Raw genomic sequence first — 20,474 nt, forward strand, 5'->3', positions numbered from 1 at the left:
GGAAGAAAGTGGTCTGAGTAACCAGAAATGGCCACAGCAGGGTCATCCATCTGTGGCTGAAGGAAAGTATCATTCTGTTGAAGAGGCAGAGTTGTTCCATGGTAAAGCTGAAAAAGAACTGTGAAACCCAGGAATCTATGACAGCAGGTTATATTCCTATGATAAATACAATGTTAATCAGTTCTTCTCATACCACAAGCATATGATAAAAAATAAATAATAATTAAAAAAAAAAAAAAATCTACATTACTTTAAGGTTATTTAAAAAATCAAATCAGGGTCTGTTACAGGATCTATTCAAATTTAAAATTTTCAATATAATTTTATGATCATCTGGTATACTGTAAAAAACACATTAAACAAACATATCTGAGAAGACTGCATTGAAGAACATTTTGTCATTTGCCACAATGCTTATACAATTCCCCCTAAAATTAGCCATTTGCTTTCCAAATCATGAGACAGCATATAACAAGTGTAGTCAGACAGCTCCAGATATTTTACTTGCTGGAAAGGCAAATATGTTCATCATTTAATCAGAATATTTAAAACATAGTTTGACAAACATATGCAATTAATTTCATCTTGGCTGGAAATAAATTTAGGGTATATGTTTATAATTGTCAAACTTACCAATTCCACATGTCTGCACTTACTATACCTACTGCTCAAGATTAATTATGTTGCTAGAAATACTGATAATGATAAAAGATACTTTCGAAGAATGAATGGGTGGCACATATAAACAGAGGTTAGCACTGCCGCCTTAGTTCTCCAGATTGGTTCTCAACTGGGTGCCTGCCTTGTTAATATGGGTTTCCTGACTGCTCCAGTTTCTTCCCACGTCCCTAAGCCATGCTGTAAATGAACTGGTGATTCATCACCTTGCCACAAGTGTGCGAGCTATACGACAGTGAGGGAGTATGTATGTATATACACACACACACACACACACACACACACACACACACACACACACACACACACACACACACACACACACTCTAAAATGCACTGGCACCCATTTAGTAGCTTCTATGCCTACAATATTCTCTGGTCCCCTTTTGACTTTGCACTGGATTAAGTAGTTAACTGAGGAACAACCAACAAAATTTCACATGCACAAATTATCTTTACTAAATTATATGACTTTAATCTTCCGTACAAATTATAGAGGAGTAAATGAAAATTTAGATAAAAGCATGACAGACTTTAAAAGAATACATAAATCAGTGCCTGACCAAAACAACTGTGATACATGACTAAAATGTATACATTTACATATGCCTAAGTGGACATTCTTAAGTACAGTTTTAAAACATTCTGTTTTGCCTCCTTCCATTCTACCTCTTCAATTAGTCTAAAAGCAGTCAGACAAATGACCAAAGTTAAAGACAGTAATCATTCAAAGAAGAATAAGCGTAACTTCTGTTAACAGGTGCTACCAGTTTGTAGTGCTAAAGTCTGGTCCTGATTTGGGATGCATTTATTTAACGATACCTAAAACAGAACACAACTAAAGAAGGAATCGGAGCCCCATACCCAATTCTGAAACAAGGATAAGCCCTCCTACACTATGACATTGACATTTTACAGCAAAACTTCAAAGTGTCAGGGTTGTCTACGTAAGTCTGTAGATAAAATGTGGTGTAGGTATGCTAACACTTGGGGCACTGGCAGTGCAGGCTTATGGGTGACAACCCCAACATATACAGAACCAGTTCCAACACAAGATGGAGCCTGACTCAGACAGCAGATGAGGTGGGGAGTGCCAACCAAGGACTGCATGAATGCACTGGAGAGTTTGTACCATGCAATCACATTGAACACAGGAACCAATTCAAACTCCATACGTTTAACACGTGTGATATGCACAGCAGCAGCCCTGTAGCCAAAGCAGAGAAGGCAGAACAGATTTCTCTGCCATGCATGCATTCTTATAAGCAATATACAGATGCTGCAGTGGGGAGTCTCACTGGTTACGTGGATGTCTCCACAATTGTTGGGATTACACTTAGAATAGTCAGTCATTTAACATACAACATAGTGCAAAACCCCATAGACTTGAGCACTGGAATAGTGTTAGTACTCTACCCCACTATGATGTTATACTACAGGACAGCATTTGGAATTAGGTTTGGGGTTAGCACTGCAGAATGGAGCCCCCCCCCCAAACTACACAACCCTGAATGTTTCAAAATCTGTCCCTATACTATGCAGTCACACTTACTTTCAAATGCAACTTTGGTTATGCAGAGAACCAGAAGCCACTTTTTCTCTAGTCCCAGCACACTAGAGATATTAATCTTTCAGAATGCAGCCTGAGTAATACAAATATAAAAGTAGCTATGCTACAGTTTTCTGCAAGGAGTTACTCAGATATGCAGGATTTTGCAGTGTACTATTCTTGCACAGCCTCTTGTTAATACAAATGATGGATATTGCTGTTACGTCTTTCGGCTTTTCCCGGTTAGGGGTCGCCACAGCGGAACTTGGGTCTGCTAATGACTGGCAGTAGTTTTTATGTGCCGAGTTGCCAGCTATGACGTACAACCTTCAACGAAGGTACGCCCATTCAATGAAGGTATGCCCATTCACGCAGGTCTCCACACAGAAGACGCTTTAGCTGAGAATCGAACAGTACAACGTCTTACTGTGAGGCGACAATGCTACCGCAGCACCACCACCGCAGTAATACAAATGATGGATACTCAAGCAAATAATGCTGGGTTCTGTACCAAGAGTCAAAGACATTATGTTGCCAAAAATGTCAGCTTTTTATTTACTGCTGGGGATATAAAACAGTCAAGGAAGGGTACACTGAGGGACCAGCAGAAGTACAGAAGTAAGACTGGTCAGGCTCTTCACAGTTACACTCGATCAATGAACAGCTGAAACCAAAACTCTGATCTGGCAAGCCAATTAAATGTGGTCATTAGCTTGAATGACAGCTAATAACAAAACGATAGAAAGGGAGACCAACTTTAACACCAGAGAACAAGAACAGTTAGTTTCAAAACTTAAAGACACTAAATTCTAATATTAATTATGAGCTTGATATAAAATACAGTATTTTCAAAAACAATACAATTTTAATAAAAATGGCATGTAATGTTAGATCAATGTTCTTTGGCGGGGAAGGGGGAGATGGCACTGTACATTCTGACATCCAGACAACTAATTCAGCTCATATCTAAACACTTAAAAGAACAACACCTATGACAAGATCTTACTTGTCCAGCTCTCGCTTTATAAATTAATGGCCTTTACTAAAAAAAAAAAAAAACTTTCCAAAATTGTTAAGCTACAAACAAATGCAATCTGAGGGTCATGCTGCTAAAGGCTAGAAGTCTAAATCTCAAAATGCACTCTTTCGAAGCACTCCTTAAAATGGAGAACATCAACATTTGTGCAGTAACAGAGAACTGGTTCAAAGCAGCAGAAAGCACCCCTGCACTACCAGGCTATAACTCATTCCACACCTTTTGGCCACAGAACTTGGACAGACGCTCCAAAGGCAGTAGTGTTTCCACATTCCTAAAGGATGCGCACACCTCCAGCCTGGTAGCCCAACATAATATATCTCAGATATTTCAGGGGCAGCTAACATTGGGTAAGACAGCGATTCAGGTCGTAGCCTGCTATAGGTCCCGAACTATGCCGCAAGACTCACACTCCACATTCCTAAGCACCCTGGAGAACATTAGGGTCTAACCTAACACTATCATACTGGGCGACTTCAACTACCCCTCCATTAACTGGGAAAACTACTCATGTACCAATACACTTACCCAACGTTTCCTGGAATTAATCAATTCCAATCCCCTGGACCAGCTCGTTCTTACCCCCACTAGAGATAGCAACATCCTTGACCTGGTCATTTCTAACATGGGCAACTGTTGCTCCATAACAATAGTCAACTTTTCCCTGGTTAAATCCGACCACAAACTAATCACCTTGGAAATCCACATCTCTCCCACTCCACCCCGCAAAGGTAACCACCATGAAAAACTTCCCCAAAGCTAACTTTGGGCTCCTAAAAACAGAGGTGGCTAATTTCACGGCACCCATGCAAATGGAGAATAGTTGCATGACCATGAATCAAACACCAATGCACTGTACAAACACAGACAAATGCATGAACCTCGCCATACCCAATAAAACCAAGATGCTCTCCTCCAAAAAAGAAGTCAATCTGGTGGTCCCCTGGCATAAACAAACTCTACAACAGGAGGAGGAAACTGATGCAGAAGAAGGTAAATTCTCAAGACTGGAAAAACTCCCTTATCAACCTCAACAAAAAGCTGGAATTCACTCATCAAATCCTCTAAAGCTAGCTATGAGAACAGAATTGCAGCAGATAGTAAAAAGACAACCACAAGGCCTTCTATAGTTATGTAAAGAATCTCCACGGCAATACCTAGATTTGCTCTGAGCTACTGTACCTCCTTTATAGAGCCAACAGATACTGCCAATATACTGGCCGACAGATTCAGTGCCAACTTTACCCCCCCCAAAGGACCAGTCACAATACCAGTAGATTGCCAGCCACCCAGGTTAAAACAGCACTGTCCAAGGCCAGCAATACAGCTTCTATGGGACCTGACAATATCCCTGGCTGTGTTCTACATAAACTGATGACTAATCTGGCACCTCACCTGTGTGCCCTGTTCAATCACAGCCTCACCTCAGGCTTTGTCCCTACCAAATGGTACACTGCTACAGTCATCCCTCTCTACAAAGGAGGAGTGACTACAAACCCTGGGAACTATCGCCCCATTAGCCTGACGAGTCTGATATCCAAAGCTATAGAACGCATCATCATGGACCCAATAAACAAGGATATAGGGAATCTCCAAACCCTGGATCCCACAGTTTGGTTTTGTGAAGGGTAGATCATGCCTGCTCAACTTCTTTGAGTCAGTCACCAGAGCTGTGTTTGAAGCCAAGGTGGTTCATACAGTCTACCCTGATCTGGCCAAGGCCTTTGATACTATTCCCCACTCGGGAATCATAGAAAAATTCACTAAGCTAGGCATCAACCCCTATATCACTAGGTGGGTTGCAAACTGTCTCACAGACAGAACTCACACTATGACAGTAGCTGACTCCAACTCAGACTGCCGACCAGTCACGAGTGGAGTCCCACAGGGTTCGGTTCATCTACTTTTCTGAACTCCAGGCCAACACAAAGGGACTCTGGCTGACAAAGTTTGCAGATGATTGCAAGTTGGGAGCTATTATTAAACTCCCCAAGTGATGCTGACATCCTACAGAAAGGCCTAACTGAGACCAACGGCTGGTGTCAGAACCATGGCCTTAAGCTCAATGCCAAAAATATGCAGTTAGCCCCCTTTCCCCTTTGGGAAAAACTCTGTTCCTATGAATTACCATATCGATGGTAGTCCACTGAACACAGAAGGCATTATAAGAGATCTGGGAACACAGGTTGACAGCAACCTCTCTTTTGAGCACCACATTGCCACTGTGGTCAGAAAGTCCTTCTATGTGGCACATCTCATTACTAAGGGTTTTGCATCTAGGAAGAAAGAGGTCACTGTCTCCCTCTACTCTTTCCTCATTAGGCCAATCAGAGTACAATGCCCCATTTGGCATGTACCGCACTAAACACCTGCAACAACTGGAAAGGCGGCAAAAGTACTTCACAAAGAGGATCCTAGGCCTTAAACATTTGTCCTATATGGACAGACAAACTCCTAACTAGTCTCTGTCCCATATCGCCTATTTCAGAGGCGATCTCTGAATAACTTACAAAACCATGCCTGATCCAGCTCCGTTAGAAATTCTACATCTAAAGAAATCCCTCCACACCACACACTCTAGAGAGACCTCAACCTCATTACCGCAATCAACATAACATGCTGGAGGGACAGGTTCATAACCCAGAGACTGCCCATGCTATGGAATAGACTACCCACACATGTCAAGCAGAGCACTTCACTTGCCCTCCAACAAAAATCTTGATGCGTGGACGGGAAATAGAAAATTCACCCCAGGGATCACTCCAGTGGTTTTACTCGACAGAGGCACTGGGAACTAAGGTCGGGTGGCACGATGCTAGGGTAATCCTATGGGCTAGGCTTCTAAGTAGACCAAGCTTGGCCAAGGTTGGGAGGGTGGCCTAATGGTTAAGGTATTTGCCTTATAAACACAAGGTGCAGGGTTTGAGTCTCACAAGGGTTAGTTGGCTAAGCTTACAATGACTCACAAGGGCAGTTAGTATAGTATGAATCTATATCTTCTCCCTGTTTGCCAGAATTTTAGTAACAAAGAGGGTGGCCTAATGGTTAAGGTGCTTGCCTTACAAACACAAGGTACAGGGTTTGAATCTCACAGGGGATAATTGGCTAGGCTTAAAATGGCTCGCAAGGACAGTTAGCTTAGTATGAACCTATGAACTATGAACTATAAAGGCTCCAGGGTCATTAGCCTAGTACACACCTATGAACCCATGGAATAGTTAATATGGAAATCCAAGCTGTATGAAGGCATTAAAGAAGCACTAGGCTACATGCACAACCAAGCTTACTGCCATATAAAAGAAAAAATATTTAACAACTCTAGGATACTCTAAACTATAAATATACATGTACAAACAAATCTATATACATGTGTGTATATAGAAATATACATATGTGTGTGTGTATATACATACACACAAACATATATAGTGTACTAGAACAATTTCCAATTTGTGGGGAGACTGCAACACTCAGCTCGAAGTGAAAGAACTCAGACAGAACATTAAACTGCAAGCAGACATACCCCCTGGCTTAAATGGTAATTTAAAATGCAAAAACACATTCTAAAATGAAACTGGTAGGGTGGGAAAGGTTACTCCCCCATCCAATGTTCTTTAAATCATTTGTAACTGTTAAATTTCTTTATTTCTGATGAAGTTCAACTTACAACATGAACGAACGAAAGCGCTCAAATTTTTACTTTGTATGTTCTGAAAGTGACAATTAAAAGTTTTCAACTTTTAAGTTCTGGCTGTCGTTTACTTTCCTCCAAGCCCGAAATATATATATTTATTATATACACATATACACACACACACACACACACACACACACACACTATATAATATATGTAAAAAATGTATATTATCTACACACAGATATATAAGGTGCTTTAAAGATGGGAAAAGTTTAGAAATTATTTATTGTGGGATCATTTTTTTTATATCACAAAACCTGGCATTTTAACAGGGGTGTGTAAACTTTTTATATCCACTGTGTGTGTGTATATTTTATATAGATATATATATATATATATATATATATTAATTACACACACATACACATATACATACACACATACACACATACATACTTTTCTTTGTCGAAATTTCATTACTTCGAAACAGAAAAGTACATGCCCACTTCAGTTAAAGTGCACTTTCGCCGATGTCTAATCGTCGGATCGGCGGACTAAAAAAATATAAAAAAATCTTTTGCAGGGGGGAAAGCCCCCCCCTGTGCACCCCCCCCACTTAAATATACCAACTCCGAGATCGCACTACGGTAAGGCAAAGGGAATATTCCCCATTCCATGTTGTATTGTGATCTCCGTTGTCTGTTTTCGAAGTTTCAGTACTTTGAACAAGTGGTCTCACACAAGTAGGTTTCAGTAGTACTGAAACCCACTTGTGTGAAGTACTGAAACTTCGAAAAAGGACTATAGAGATCACAATACAGCGTGGAATGGAATATTCCCTTTTCCTCACCATACTGCGATCTTGAGTTGGTATATTTAAGTAGGTGGGGTGTGGGGGCGCAGGGGGGCTTGCCCCCTGCAAAAGATTTTTTTAGTCAGCCGATCAGTCACTTTCACTGAAGTGGGCATCTACTTTTCTTTTTCGAGGTAATGAAATTTCGACAAAAAAAAGTAGAGCCATATTATATTATATATATATATATATATATATATATAAAATTTTATTTATTTATTTATTTATTTATTTTTACATATTACACACACACACGCAGAGTTTATAATGTCAAGCAGTCAGTAAATGAAGCAACCTACTGCTGAAAAGATACAGTGCAAAATGAATGAGGACTGCACATGACTATTAATATAATTCTGTTGCTGTTAAAATATCAGTTTAACAAACCAATAGTTATTTGTGGAATGCCTTCACGTCCAACTGGCACTGATAACAGGCAGACACTCTCCTATACATAGGAATTAATCTTTTTAGACCTATGTACCTCTACTGACTCCCAGACACAATAAACCATTCTAAAATCATCATCATCTTAAATCAAACATGCACACATACCCTCAACTATAAAAACAGTGCCAATGATCTGAATGAACTCAGTGCAACCTTAATCTTTAAAGTTGATCATTAAAGAAAAAAAAACATAAATGCACTTCACATCTGCTCATTCCATATACTAGGCCCTTTCAATTACACGGGCAAACCTACCTTCACCAATTCTAGAGTGGGAAGTTCTATACTCAACCTAAAGAACGAAATATAGGCAAAGAGAAAAAATAGGGGGAATCCCAAGCACAAGACCAGCACTAGTAGAGCTTTTAGTAGAATCTAGAACAGAAGCTGCTGTTAAAAAATGAATAATTAGTAAATCATATAAAAAACTGCATTTTAAACTACAAGACTCAATCAGAAGAGGTTAGAAAAGATTTGGAAGAGAGACTGGATAAGCAATTAAAAACTATGGGGTGATTTTATATATAAAAACTTTGCCGAGTCCAATTATGGTGGCTGACAAAAAAAAGCAATTACTAGAAAATGAAAATCAAAGTCTAAACCAAATGTACTAGAAGTAGGGAATATAGTAACAAACAACTGGACATGGGTTCTTTAGAAAAGGGTAGGAGCATATTACATAGAAAAAATGAGAACCGTGGGAACAATACATGCAGAGGATGAATGAAGTTTAAAAGAAAGCAGGATCTGAATAAGTTAGTCGTGTAATGTTTGACAGACAGTAACTGAATACAAGTGATATATAATGTCTGCAAATAAAATTGTCAAAATGGCTAATTTTTATTCATATAAATATATGAATATTAAATTATCACTTATGGCATAGAAAGAGGATTACGACAAGGTCTTTGATCACAACCAACTTGTAGTGCATGCAGTGCGGTGATTATGCTCAGATGTCTGGAAACCGACAACTCAGTTAAGCATTAGAGTGGTACAAGACCAAAATTAGACAATTGTTAAGCACCCCCCCCCAAGAGCTGTTAAGATCAGGGCTTACGCAAATGACAGTGCCAGCCAAAACCACAGAGTCAGAACTCAAATATCAGCTTGGTTTCTGCCTGCTGTGCCTCCAATCCATCCCTAACTTTTCTTAAAAAAGTCCTGATATGCATTGCTGTTTATCTGACAACACTCACTAAGTGCTTTACCAGCTATGAATGCCAGAAAAGTACTACTTAAATAAAAATGAGGGAAAATATGTAGCACAGACTGAAATAAATCTCCATTTGTAAAAGAGAATTATGATCAGGTCTCTTGACTGTGACCCTGTATGATGCGTTGTCAAAAATGGATGGCACGGTTCACCTAAGCGTTGTTTTCAAGGTGAATTTCTTGGCATCCATGTCTCAAGACCCAATCATAATTCTTTGTAGAGAAAGGAAATTTAGCCCATGCTGTTCAGTGGTAGCAGCCATTAGCTACTGTTATGTCCTGGTGCAAAACTAGTTCAACAAGGGGCTTAACAAGCTGCTGTTAATATGAGAAAGCCTTTTTCCTATCCAATTTACATCACAGGAGCAACAGTATAACAGTTCCAAGAAATGAATATCAGGTGGTATGGTTGAATCCTGCCCTGCATTTTTCATGGCACCAGCACAAATTAATATCCATGGCCTAATCAAAACTGGTTAAAACACAAATTGTTAAACTGTATTAAAATGGTTCTTGTCAAAGGTATACTTGCATCAGTGTTACCATATGTCTTACCTGTCAAGACCTACAGTTCTTCCAAACATTCTCCATAAATTTCAAATTACATTCAAGAAAATATTTCAAAAATAAACTCTCCTAAGAGACAGCACCACTAACTTACCCCAAGGTAGGATACCCCCCAAAATTTCCAGAGATGAAATCTACTAATATATACCCTTCACTCCTGGCCTGCATCACTGGTCAGCAATGTACTTCAAAAACAGCAACAAACGAATAGGAAGACACAGAGACAGCCGATACATACAGTTCAAAACTTTTACTGCAGTGCAACAAAACACAAGCGCTTTCACCAAACAGGCATCATCAGGTGTATTACAAAAGCACTACCAAACACACGCCTATTTATACATCAAATGTCACATGATACAAATTCAAATTTAAAACCACAAATTTAAAGACACAACACATATAAATAAATTTAATTTAAAAACATACATAAATAATACATACTAAAACTATACTTCAATACTAATAACTACCTTCTTAGGGGTCTCTTTAATTTGGGTACTAATAGAACTGATTCATTAAGCCCATGTCCTACATCAGCCCTGAACCTCACTATCCATGAGGATTCCAAATCCTCGGTCTTAGCATGTATATCACCCTGCCTCACATTCTCATAAACCCTAGCAATTTCTAAAAATTTAAAGCCATGACTAGAGTCAGTATTCAAAACATGCTTCGCCAATGCACTAACCACATTACCTTTATTCATATGGTAGATATGTTCTCTTAGGCGTTCTCTTAAGGGACGGTCAGTCTTACCTATGTAAAACTTTTTACATACAACTCAGTGAGCTAAATAAACAATATGTAAGGTATCACATGTAGCTGCTATTATGAAATTATAACATCTACCTTGGTCGGGATGTTCAAATTTGCAACTGCTGTCAATATATACACACCAGTTGCAATGACCACATGGTTTAGTTCCATCTAAATGAGAATTCCTATTAGCATCCTTTGGGTAACACAACCTACTTCTCAGTGACCTACTGTTCTTGTATAAAAAACACGGCACTTCAGGTATGTGCCTAGAGATGTCATTATCAGTTCTAAGGACACCCTAGTGTTTTTTAATGATATCCTTGTAACAATCTACATCACTAGTGTAAGTAACTTTAAACCTCAAACCAATGTTATACTTACTTTCTTGCCTCCTAACAAACTCACTATTGCCTGTAGAAAAATATGGTCTAGCTTCATTCATCCTTTTATCAAAAACCTTAACTGCATTGTTTTGGATAAGATATTGCTCATAACCTCTCCCCTTCAAACTCATCTTCATGTTATCAACTTCACCGATAAAATCACTATCCCTAGCATTTAATCTTGAAGCTCTATAAAACTGGTTGGAAGCCACACTTCTAAAAACATAAGGAGGATGAACACTGTCCCTATGTAATAGATGATTCACATGACAGTCTTTCCTGTGCAACTTAGTGCAAATAACAACAGTTTCATCCTTAATAACAGAAACATCTAAGAAATCCACTGCTAATTCTGAGGAGTGAGATGTAAACTTCAAATAACAGGTACAACTATTCACATATTCCACAAAGGAAGCAAATATCAAGGTCTCCCCGCCACAAAATAAATAGGTCGTCCACAAATCTACGAAAAAACAAAACATGTTCATTGAATGGCCAAATAAATATATGGTCATACTCCCAAACGACCGTAACAGCATTGGCGTAGCTATTGGCACAAGAAATGCCCATAGCCACGCCATTGCATTGCTTGTATATTTGCTCACCAAAAGCAAAGATATTGTGCTCAAGCACAATCTCCAACAGTTTCACCAACAATTGAAACTTATTAGGGGTGTAATCTGTAAACTGCTGCAAAAATTGAGTCACTTTATTAAGGCCATCCAAATTGGGTATAACAGTAAATAAAGACACCACACATCCATAGTAACAAAAACCACATCATCATTCAAACTATTAAAGACATACTCATACAAGTCTCTAAGAAAATGTTTGGTGTCCCTTAGTACACGTGTTAATTTATTAATACCCAGTCTCAAATGTTTCTCTATATTATTTACACACACATATATATATATATATATATATATATATATATATATATATATATATATATGTCTCAGTGCACCAATTTCTACCAGAAACAATAGGTCTAAGTGGTGGATCAGACCCATCTTTGTGTACCTTCGGGAGACCTTGTATAACAGGAACAGTAGGTTTATTTATATAAAAATATTTCAAAAGATGACTATCAAAAAGATTCATATCAAACATACATTTAAGTAAAATATGCACATCATGTATAACTGTATTGACTTGAATGAGAGTTAATTTCTCATAGAATAACTCATCATTTAGCAATGTCTGCATTTTAAACACGTACCAGGTCCTACCTAATACCACTATTGGTCCGCCTTTATCTGCGGACCCAATAACAATATCAGTATTGTTCTCCAACCCCTTCAGCGCATTGAACTCATCTTTAGAAAGATTTTGTTTCTTCTTGTAACAAGCATGCTTATTAGTATTAGCCTCATTCAAAGCATACAAATCTTGTATGCCTAACTTCTCAAATGCAGCAATAAGAGGATTGGTTTTAGGTAAGAACAAGCTGGGCTTAGAAAAAATTTTACTTTCTGCATTAGCAACACTTTCAGAATTATTAAAACATTACTGTCACCCCAAATTCCTAGCAAATAATTTAACATCAAAAATGACATCCGTAAAATTAGAACAAGTAGAGGGCATAAATGATAACCCTTTACCTAAAACTCTCAGTTCACAAGGCGTCAAAGTTATACTAGATAAGTTCAACACTAGTCCTTCTTGGAATTCAAAAACGCCTTTTTTATTGTATTCTGCGTACTCACAGTTCCTTCCATCTTTCGTTTGTTGCGGCTCCGACTCCGCCCTCGGTGTTCGGTCAGCCTTTGAAAAGTTTGTTCCTTCATCGGTAGTGGAAAACTGAGGTCGTATTGCTCATTGAGGCAGAAAAAAACGACCATCAGTATCATTACTGCTGCCAGAGGTAGATTTCTCTACTACCCCTGACCTATGCACTTGTGCATTCGTGGTTACAATCTTCTTTCGAGCTCCCGGCTCCTTTACCAAAGTAACTTCACCTATTAATGGGGAAACACTTTGTATCTCTTTTGAGCGTTGATCCGTACCAACACATGGATCTGACGAAAGAACACCTCCTGGTGGGCATCATTGGTACTACGTTGTTGCCAAGATCTCCCAGTCTCTTGTACAAAACTCTCTCGGGGCCATACGAAGACATTCCCCAGTTGAAAATCATTACGATCTAGACAGATCTTACTAATTTTAGCTTTTTGCAGTTTAGACTCATATATTGAAAGGTAATCGAGCATCTCTTTCATATACTGCTCCAAAACAGACTCAGAAAAAGTTTTTACAAGCTCAGAATATTTATCATTGACCACCTTGGTCAAATCAGTGATTTCCCTTTCTGCCGATTGTATTAGTTTCAAATAACTGAAACTCGCCTGAATGTTAGTCTGCTCTTGAAGGAATGGCAAAAAATTATCACCATTAACATTAGATGGCATTTTCAAGACTCGAAGGCCTCTAGGTATAATCTGCTCAGTTAAACACACCTCCAGGTGATATTTTTAATACTGACATCTCTTTAACTTGTACAAATCTTTTTCCACAGCAAAGAGCCCAGTCTTAAGGGCAATTACGTCCACAGAGGTGGTGTGCAAATATACAAGCAATGCAATGGCGTGGCTATGGACAATTCTTGAGCCAATAAATACGCCAATGCTGTTATGGTCGTTTGGGAGTATGACCATATATTTAATGGGCCATTCAATGAACATGTTTTGTTTTTCGTAGATTTGAGGACGACCTATTTATTTTGTGGAGGGGAGACCTTGATATATTTGCTTCCTTTATGGAATATGTGAATAGTTGTACTTGTTATTTGAAGTTTACATCTCACTCCTCAGAATTAGCGGCGGATTTCTTAGATGTTTCTGTTATTAAGGATGAAACTGGTGTTATTTACACTAAGTTGCACAGGAAAGACTGTCATGTGAATCATCTATTACATAGGGACAGTGTTCATCCTCCTTATGTTTTTAGAAGTGTGGCTTCCAACCAGTTTTATAGAGCTTCAAGATTAAATGCTAGGGATAGTGATTTTATCGGTGAAGTTGATAACGTGAAGATGAGTTTGAAGGGGAGAGGTTATGAGGAATATCTTATCCAAAACAATGCAGTTAAGGTTTTTGATAAAAGGATGAATGAAGCTAGACCATACTTTTCTACAGGCAATAGTGAGTTTGTTAGGAGGCGAGAAAGTAAGTATAACATTGGTTTGAGGTTTAAAGTTACTTACACTAGTGATGTAGATTGTTACAAGGATATCATTAAAAAACACTGGGGTGCCTTAGAACTGATAATGATACTGGGGTGCCTTAGAACTGATAATGATATCTCTAGGCACATACCTGAAGTGCCGTGTTTTTTATACAAGAACAGTGGGTCACTGAGAAGTAGGTTGTGTTACCCAAAGGATGCGAATAGGAATTCTCATTTAGTTGGAACTAAACCATGTGGTCACTGCAACTGGTGTGTATATACTGACAGCAGTTGCAAATTTGAACATCCCGACCAAGGTAGATGTTATAATTTCACAATAGCAGCTACATGTGATACCTCACATATTGTTTATTTAGCTCACTGCATTGTATGCAAAAAGTTTTACATAGGTAAGACTGACAGTCCCTTCAGAGAACACATAAGAGAACATATCTACCATATGAATAAAGGCAATGTGGTTAGTACATTGGCGAAGCATGTTTTGAATACTGACTCTAGTCATGGCTTTAAATTTTTAGTAATTGCTAGGGTCTATGAGAATGTGAGGCAGGGTGATATACGTGCTAAGACCGAGGATTTGGAATCCTCATGAATAGTGAGGTTTAAGGCTGATGTAGGACATGGGCTTAATGAATCAGTTCCATTAGTACCCAAATTAAAGAAGAGACCCCTAAGAAGGTAGTTATTAGTATTGAAGTATAGTTTTAGTATGTATTATTTATGTATGTTTTTAAATGTCTTTTATATGCTGTGTCTTTAAATTTGAATTTGTATCATGTGACATTTGATGTATAATTAGGGGTGTGTTTGTTAGTGCTTTTGTAATACACCTGATGATGCCTGTTTGGTGAAAGCGCTTGTGTTTTGTTGCACTGCAGTAAAAGTTTTGAACTGGATATATCAGCTGTCTCTGTGTCTTCCTATTCGTTTGTTGCTGGAATTTTTACTTTGGACACAGTAAGTGAGCCTTTCACAGTGGTAGTAGATTTTGTAGTTTTTATTAGTACGTTAAAAATAGTTAATATACCACTTCACTCATCCACAACTTGCTTTTTCGTTCTATCCCTACTATATTACTCCCTTGAATCTTATTCTACAGACTTTGCCATATTTGACCATTGAGCACATGACTATCTCTCTGTCTGTCTCAGAGGTGTGTAAATAAAAATGGCACTTTCAGAATCAAATTAAGGGGATACTTAATCAGGGAAGGAGAGTACTGCTATTAGTCCGTGGTAACACAAGGTTTAGCTTAACTTTTTTTGAGATTGCTCTACCATGATCTAAAAACAAGTAATGTGTTTTATGCATATTTTAATGGTTCTACCTATTGCAGCAATTTATTTAGTTTCAAAATGTTATTTTTGTGAATGCAAGTGTGACTTTATAAGTCAGCCAAAAGCAAAGGGTGTAACAAGGGAGCTTACCACCCCTGCAAAGATGCTCATTTTAATGTCTGTGTTTTTCCGTCATGTGCCTTCTTTAGAGTTTTTTTCTGTACTCAACAAAACCGTTTTCACATTAAAACACATTAAGCATCTACGTTCAGACTACGAACAGTTCCATCAGACATAACAGAGCTACAAAATAATCTAGTCAACGTTTCTTGGACATGGCAACTGAAGGATTTCCATAAATGGACAGGCTATGAGCTGAGCCTCAACTTACTGTTACAGCACCGATAAAAGAAAAAAAATAATAATAATAAAGTCAAATCTTTGTACCAAAAACTCAGAACCAAAAGCAACAACACATACGATGCCATCCCGAGAATAGTACACAACTAGCTGAAAACATTCACCAGTAAAACACAGCTGAAATTCTGCACAATTCTTGAATAAATTTTTAAGCACTTTCGTCCATAGGGGATCTTCAGAACTCAAGAGCACGCAGTACAGTGGTATTAAACTCTTGTCAAACTGCATGAAAGTTTTGGAGATGGTGACTGATAAATGACTAAGCAGAGTAGCAGAAAACAAGATGAGAGAAGAGTAGCTTTGAGTTAGATCAGGCTGCAGCACAAACGACCCAATGTCTGCAGTGACACAGACAGTAGAGAAAATGAGGAAATAGTCCATCAGGCATTCCTGGACTTGGAAAATCATGTTAAAGGACACAAAAAGATGATCTGGGCAACAATGTGATTTGTTATAAAATCCCCAAAAACACTGGCAGAATTACTGCAGGCTATGTACAACAACAACATGTGCTAACAGCATGGACACTCAGGGAAATTCCCAGTGGATGTGCATCAGGGTTCAACTCTGAACTTATTGCAGTACACACAGTACACAGTGGTTGTGGACTACATTAGCAAATAGGCAGGAGGGAATAGAAAATTGAAGCTGCTGTATGCAGATAATGCAGTACTACACCACCACCCTGAACAGGAACGTCAGCCTATGATAGGGGAGTGAAATGCACAACTGAAAAGTAAAGACATGTAAAATGAAAATAAGGATCATTCCAGTTGCTCTACTGGATAGAGGCTCTGTGAACTAATATCGGGCAATTTTTGGGGGCTAGGCTTGTAAAGGCTCCAGGTACATTAGCCTAGTGCACACCCTAACAAGTCAGATGTCATTAACAACAAATGGAGAAAAACAAACAAAGCTGAAAATAGAGAGAAGGGGGAAAACAGTGGAACAGGTTGCTTCAAAGATATGGAAGGGGGTGACTGAGGAGAATGGAAGTCTGAATGAAGGGGGTCAAAGAATCAGAGCTAATGCAACCAACTGACACAGAATGTCAGGGTTAGTGTAAAAGCTGAAAAATAAGGTGTACAAAATATTGGTGAGACTAGCACTTTTGTACGGCACAGGAACCCGGGCAGTAAAGTCAGAGTGGTTATGAAAGTTACAGATGATGTGCATGAAATGGGTGGCAGGATGTACAATGAGAGACAAATAAAGAAATAGTAAAATCAGAGCATACGCCAACATAGCTCCAAATGCAGAGAATATCAAACAGAATACATTATGGTGATTTAGGCACATGTGGAATAAAGCAGAACACGATTTGGTGAAGATGATAAGCAGAAACAAAGACACCTAGCTAAGACAAGGATGGACTGCATGAGAGAAGATACGCAACTGTCAGCCATGACAGTCAAAGGAGGCAGGAGAATGCCAATAAATTGAGAGAGGCGGTAACAGCTGACACATCACCCTGAGCCTAACTTGAAAAATGGGGGCTGATGACAATGATGAGTCTTGCTTTACTTTTTTATTTTAAATTTTGTAACAAGGGCATAGTTGAAAAGTGACCTCTATAAGCTGTTTAAAAATTTCAGGGTCTGCACTGCAGAGTCCCAAGATATGGAGACTGAAAGGCCCAAATGTTAACTTGAATATATTAAGTCTGACATTGGGTGATCTCACAGCTGGTACATATAATTTCAGGGTGGAAGTTTGTCTTCCACAGGGGATTTTGCTCCCCCGCAAAAAAAAAATTTAAGTTCAGTATTCACTCTTCTCCTGTATTTGCCCCCCCCCCCAGACTAAGAAGTCCTTTTGTAGTCCAGCTCTTTATCTAAATTGTTTTTCAGACATCAACATCTTTAAAAAGTACACAAACTGTATTATCCCACTGCTCTGCATTTCATGTCAGAAAACGGTTTTGTATTAGAACACTACCCCACCAGAGGTGCAGTAGCAAGGACCGCCCAAACTCCGCCCACCACCCTGCTTATGACTGTTTTCGCTAGTATTACTCTGAATAAATAGGTGAAGACCTTTGCCATTAAAATAAATATGCGAGACTTTCTAAATAGTTGAATATGCAAGACTTTCTAAATAGTTGAATCTGGCCGCTGCTGTAAGTGCGAGGTACTTAAATCCATGTATGCATATTAGCTGTTACCTATATATAAAAAAAAAAAAAAAAAAAAAAAAAAAAAAAAAAAGAAATACACTTTAACAATGAGTCAGCTGCTATTCTAGCACCATTCACTGTGCGCCGTTATTATGCAATACCGTACACTGCAAACACTAAATGCCTCACGCTTCTGACTACAACCTGAATGCAACTCACACGAGGCACGAACCTAAGCAGCTGTGACATCTGATAGAAAACTGCACTTTCATGTTGCTTCTGCAATGTGGCAAGCACACTCCCCCCATTACTGTTGAACAGTATATTAAAGAAACATGGAGGGTGCAGGTGGGGCTGCCCCACCAGCAAAACCAATTCCTACAAAATAAGTCTAGTAAAGAAGCATGGGGGGTGCAGGGCTCGCCCCCGCTGCTAAAGCAATTCCTTTACAAACATATAGTACATACGGAGTTTAACTCCATACTGAAAAACTCCCTTGCAATGGCCCTATTTCAAGAACGCCAAAGCATATCTCTCAAGTGTACAGATTTTCGTGTCATACTTTTGTTCTGTTTGTCATACAGTTGTGGTTTTCTGGCAAATTATTAAGGGTTAGTGTCAGAAAATAACAACAGACATTTCATAGTTCGTAGGTTAGAACTAGGCTAACTGCCCTTGTGAGCCAATTACCTAATGTGAGAATCAGACCCTGAACCTTGTGTCTGTAAGGTAAACACCTTAACCATTATGCCATCCTCCCACACCCATTTGAGTTTCAGACTTAAGTTTCCGACTTCATACCCTTCAGAAAATTAATGCTGATGCAAAACCTATTAATTCCATCAATTTTCTAAAGAGCAATATTTAAAAAGTGTCCCTATTTTGGGGCCTTTGTCCCCCCATTATTGGTGGCTTTGTCCAGATTTCTTCCTCTAACAGGCTGAGTGGTAAGTGCCAAAGTACGATCATATGATGAATATTCACCAGGCCACTTGATAATCTGCATGGCTTGTCACTCACCCCTGATTACCATGCAATATCACACAGGGTTGCCCTGTCAATCATGCATGCCACGCCAATTTATGCGCGAAAATCGCGGTGGGGGTAATGTTCTAATACAAAGCCCAGAAAACAATCCTTAGAAAGGAACTAGAGAAAATAAAATGATAAACGTCATTCCAAAAGTGGTGGCATTTGTAATATTTTATCACTTTCAGTAATATCACCCTTTAGCATCTATTAATATGCAAGATTAACAGTAAAGCTTAGTGTGGGCTTGAAGAAAAAAAATAAAATAGGCTGCAAAGTGCACTAGAAACATCGCCACCCCTCTCCCCAAAGAACTCATATTTAACAGCAAAAGTCACGCCTTTAAACCTATGGTTTAAGCTCATTAGACATGCACTCTACAGATTTTATTTTGAGCAATTTACAAGCCACTCCTTTCAACAATCTTCAGCATGCCTACTGCAGAATTACACTCATATATAATAAATAATTTGATAATGGAGAGTACGAAAGACTAAGACCAGGATTCCCAAGCAGTCAACTTTCAATCAACACGTACGATGTTCTTCAGGAATGATCTATTTTAACATGCGACTTCTCTCTGTTGCTAGTGTCACCTAGCAGTACGGTACACGTACTAAAATCCATATGCTGCTACACAGGTTTATCGTCTAATCCACTATTTAATTATATCGGTTTTTAAGGTGCTTCGTTTAGCGGTCTCCCAGAAAGGTTCATTCTCTAATCCAGGGTCTGATGCCATCAGTCTTTCGCTTAGGGCATGAAGCCCCAAAGCTTTCCCCCGCAAGTCTTAAGCAACTTTTATTCTGACACCGAAAAGAAAAACGCATTAATAACATAACATAAAATTCTAGGCTAGAAGCATAACCAGGCATCAAAGCGCACTAATGGACTTAAATCAATATATCTTATATCACGTGTACAGCTTAAAAGTTATCGCCTTTTCAAATATAATACATTTCAACAATCTACAGTATCGAGATGTGTAGAACCCCTACCAAGTAAAGTTTTACACTAAAAACTTACATTGCGAACCCCAAACTCCCCAAGAACTACCCGACTTCGCAGCTCATCACTTAATTCTCTGAAAGATGCCATGTTGTTACTGTATTATGATGAACACTAACCTCTGACCTTTGATCTCAAAAACATATGCAAATTGAGCCTGCGTGTCTCCCTGTTTTTTTTTTTTTTAAGAATCCATCTTTTGAATGGGAAAAAAAAAACAAAGTAACCCCCAACCCAATATGAATATTTTGCCACCGCCAATATGGCTGTCAAATTCGTGAGGGGAATTCTAAGTAGTCTCGCGT

At 38.7% G+C, this 20,474-nt stretch overlaps 1 protein-coding gene across 2 annotated transcripts in view; it reads right to left on the reverse strand.

Annotated features, from left to right (window-relative positions):
• POLR1C (RNA polymerase I and III subunit C) overlaps positions 1–20,347 on the reverse strand; it is an 868,501-nt gene extending 848,154 nt beyond the window's left edge. The window contains exon 1 of one of the 2 annotated variants that reach the window (XM_044061017.1): positions 20,289–20,347. Coding sequence is in view for 1 of the 2 variants with exons in the window: in XM_044061008.1 (XP_043916943.1) it covers positions 20,188–20,259 (72 nt within the window). In the remaining variant the exon portion in view is untranslated. Of the gene's footprint in view, positions 1–20,187 lie in introns of both variants that reach the window. The other variant, XM_044061008.1, reaches the window with a different exon arrangement.
• Between the last annotated feature and the right edge of the window lie 127 nt (positions 20,348–20,474).

The sequence above is a fragment of the Protopterus annectens genome, chromosome 1.part0 (genome assembly GCF_019279795.1).
Source record: "Protopterus annectens isolate FY-2018-M chromosome 1.part0, PAN1.0, whole genome shotgun sequence".
Classification (NCBI taxonomy): Eukaryota; Metazoa; Chordata; order Ceratodontiformes; family Protopteridae; genus Protopterus; species Protopterus annectens.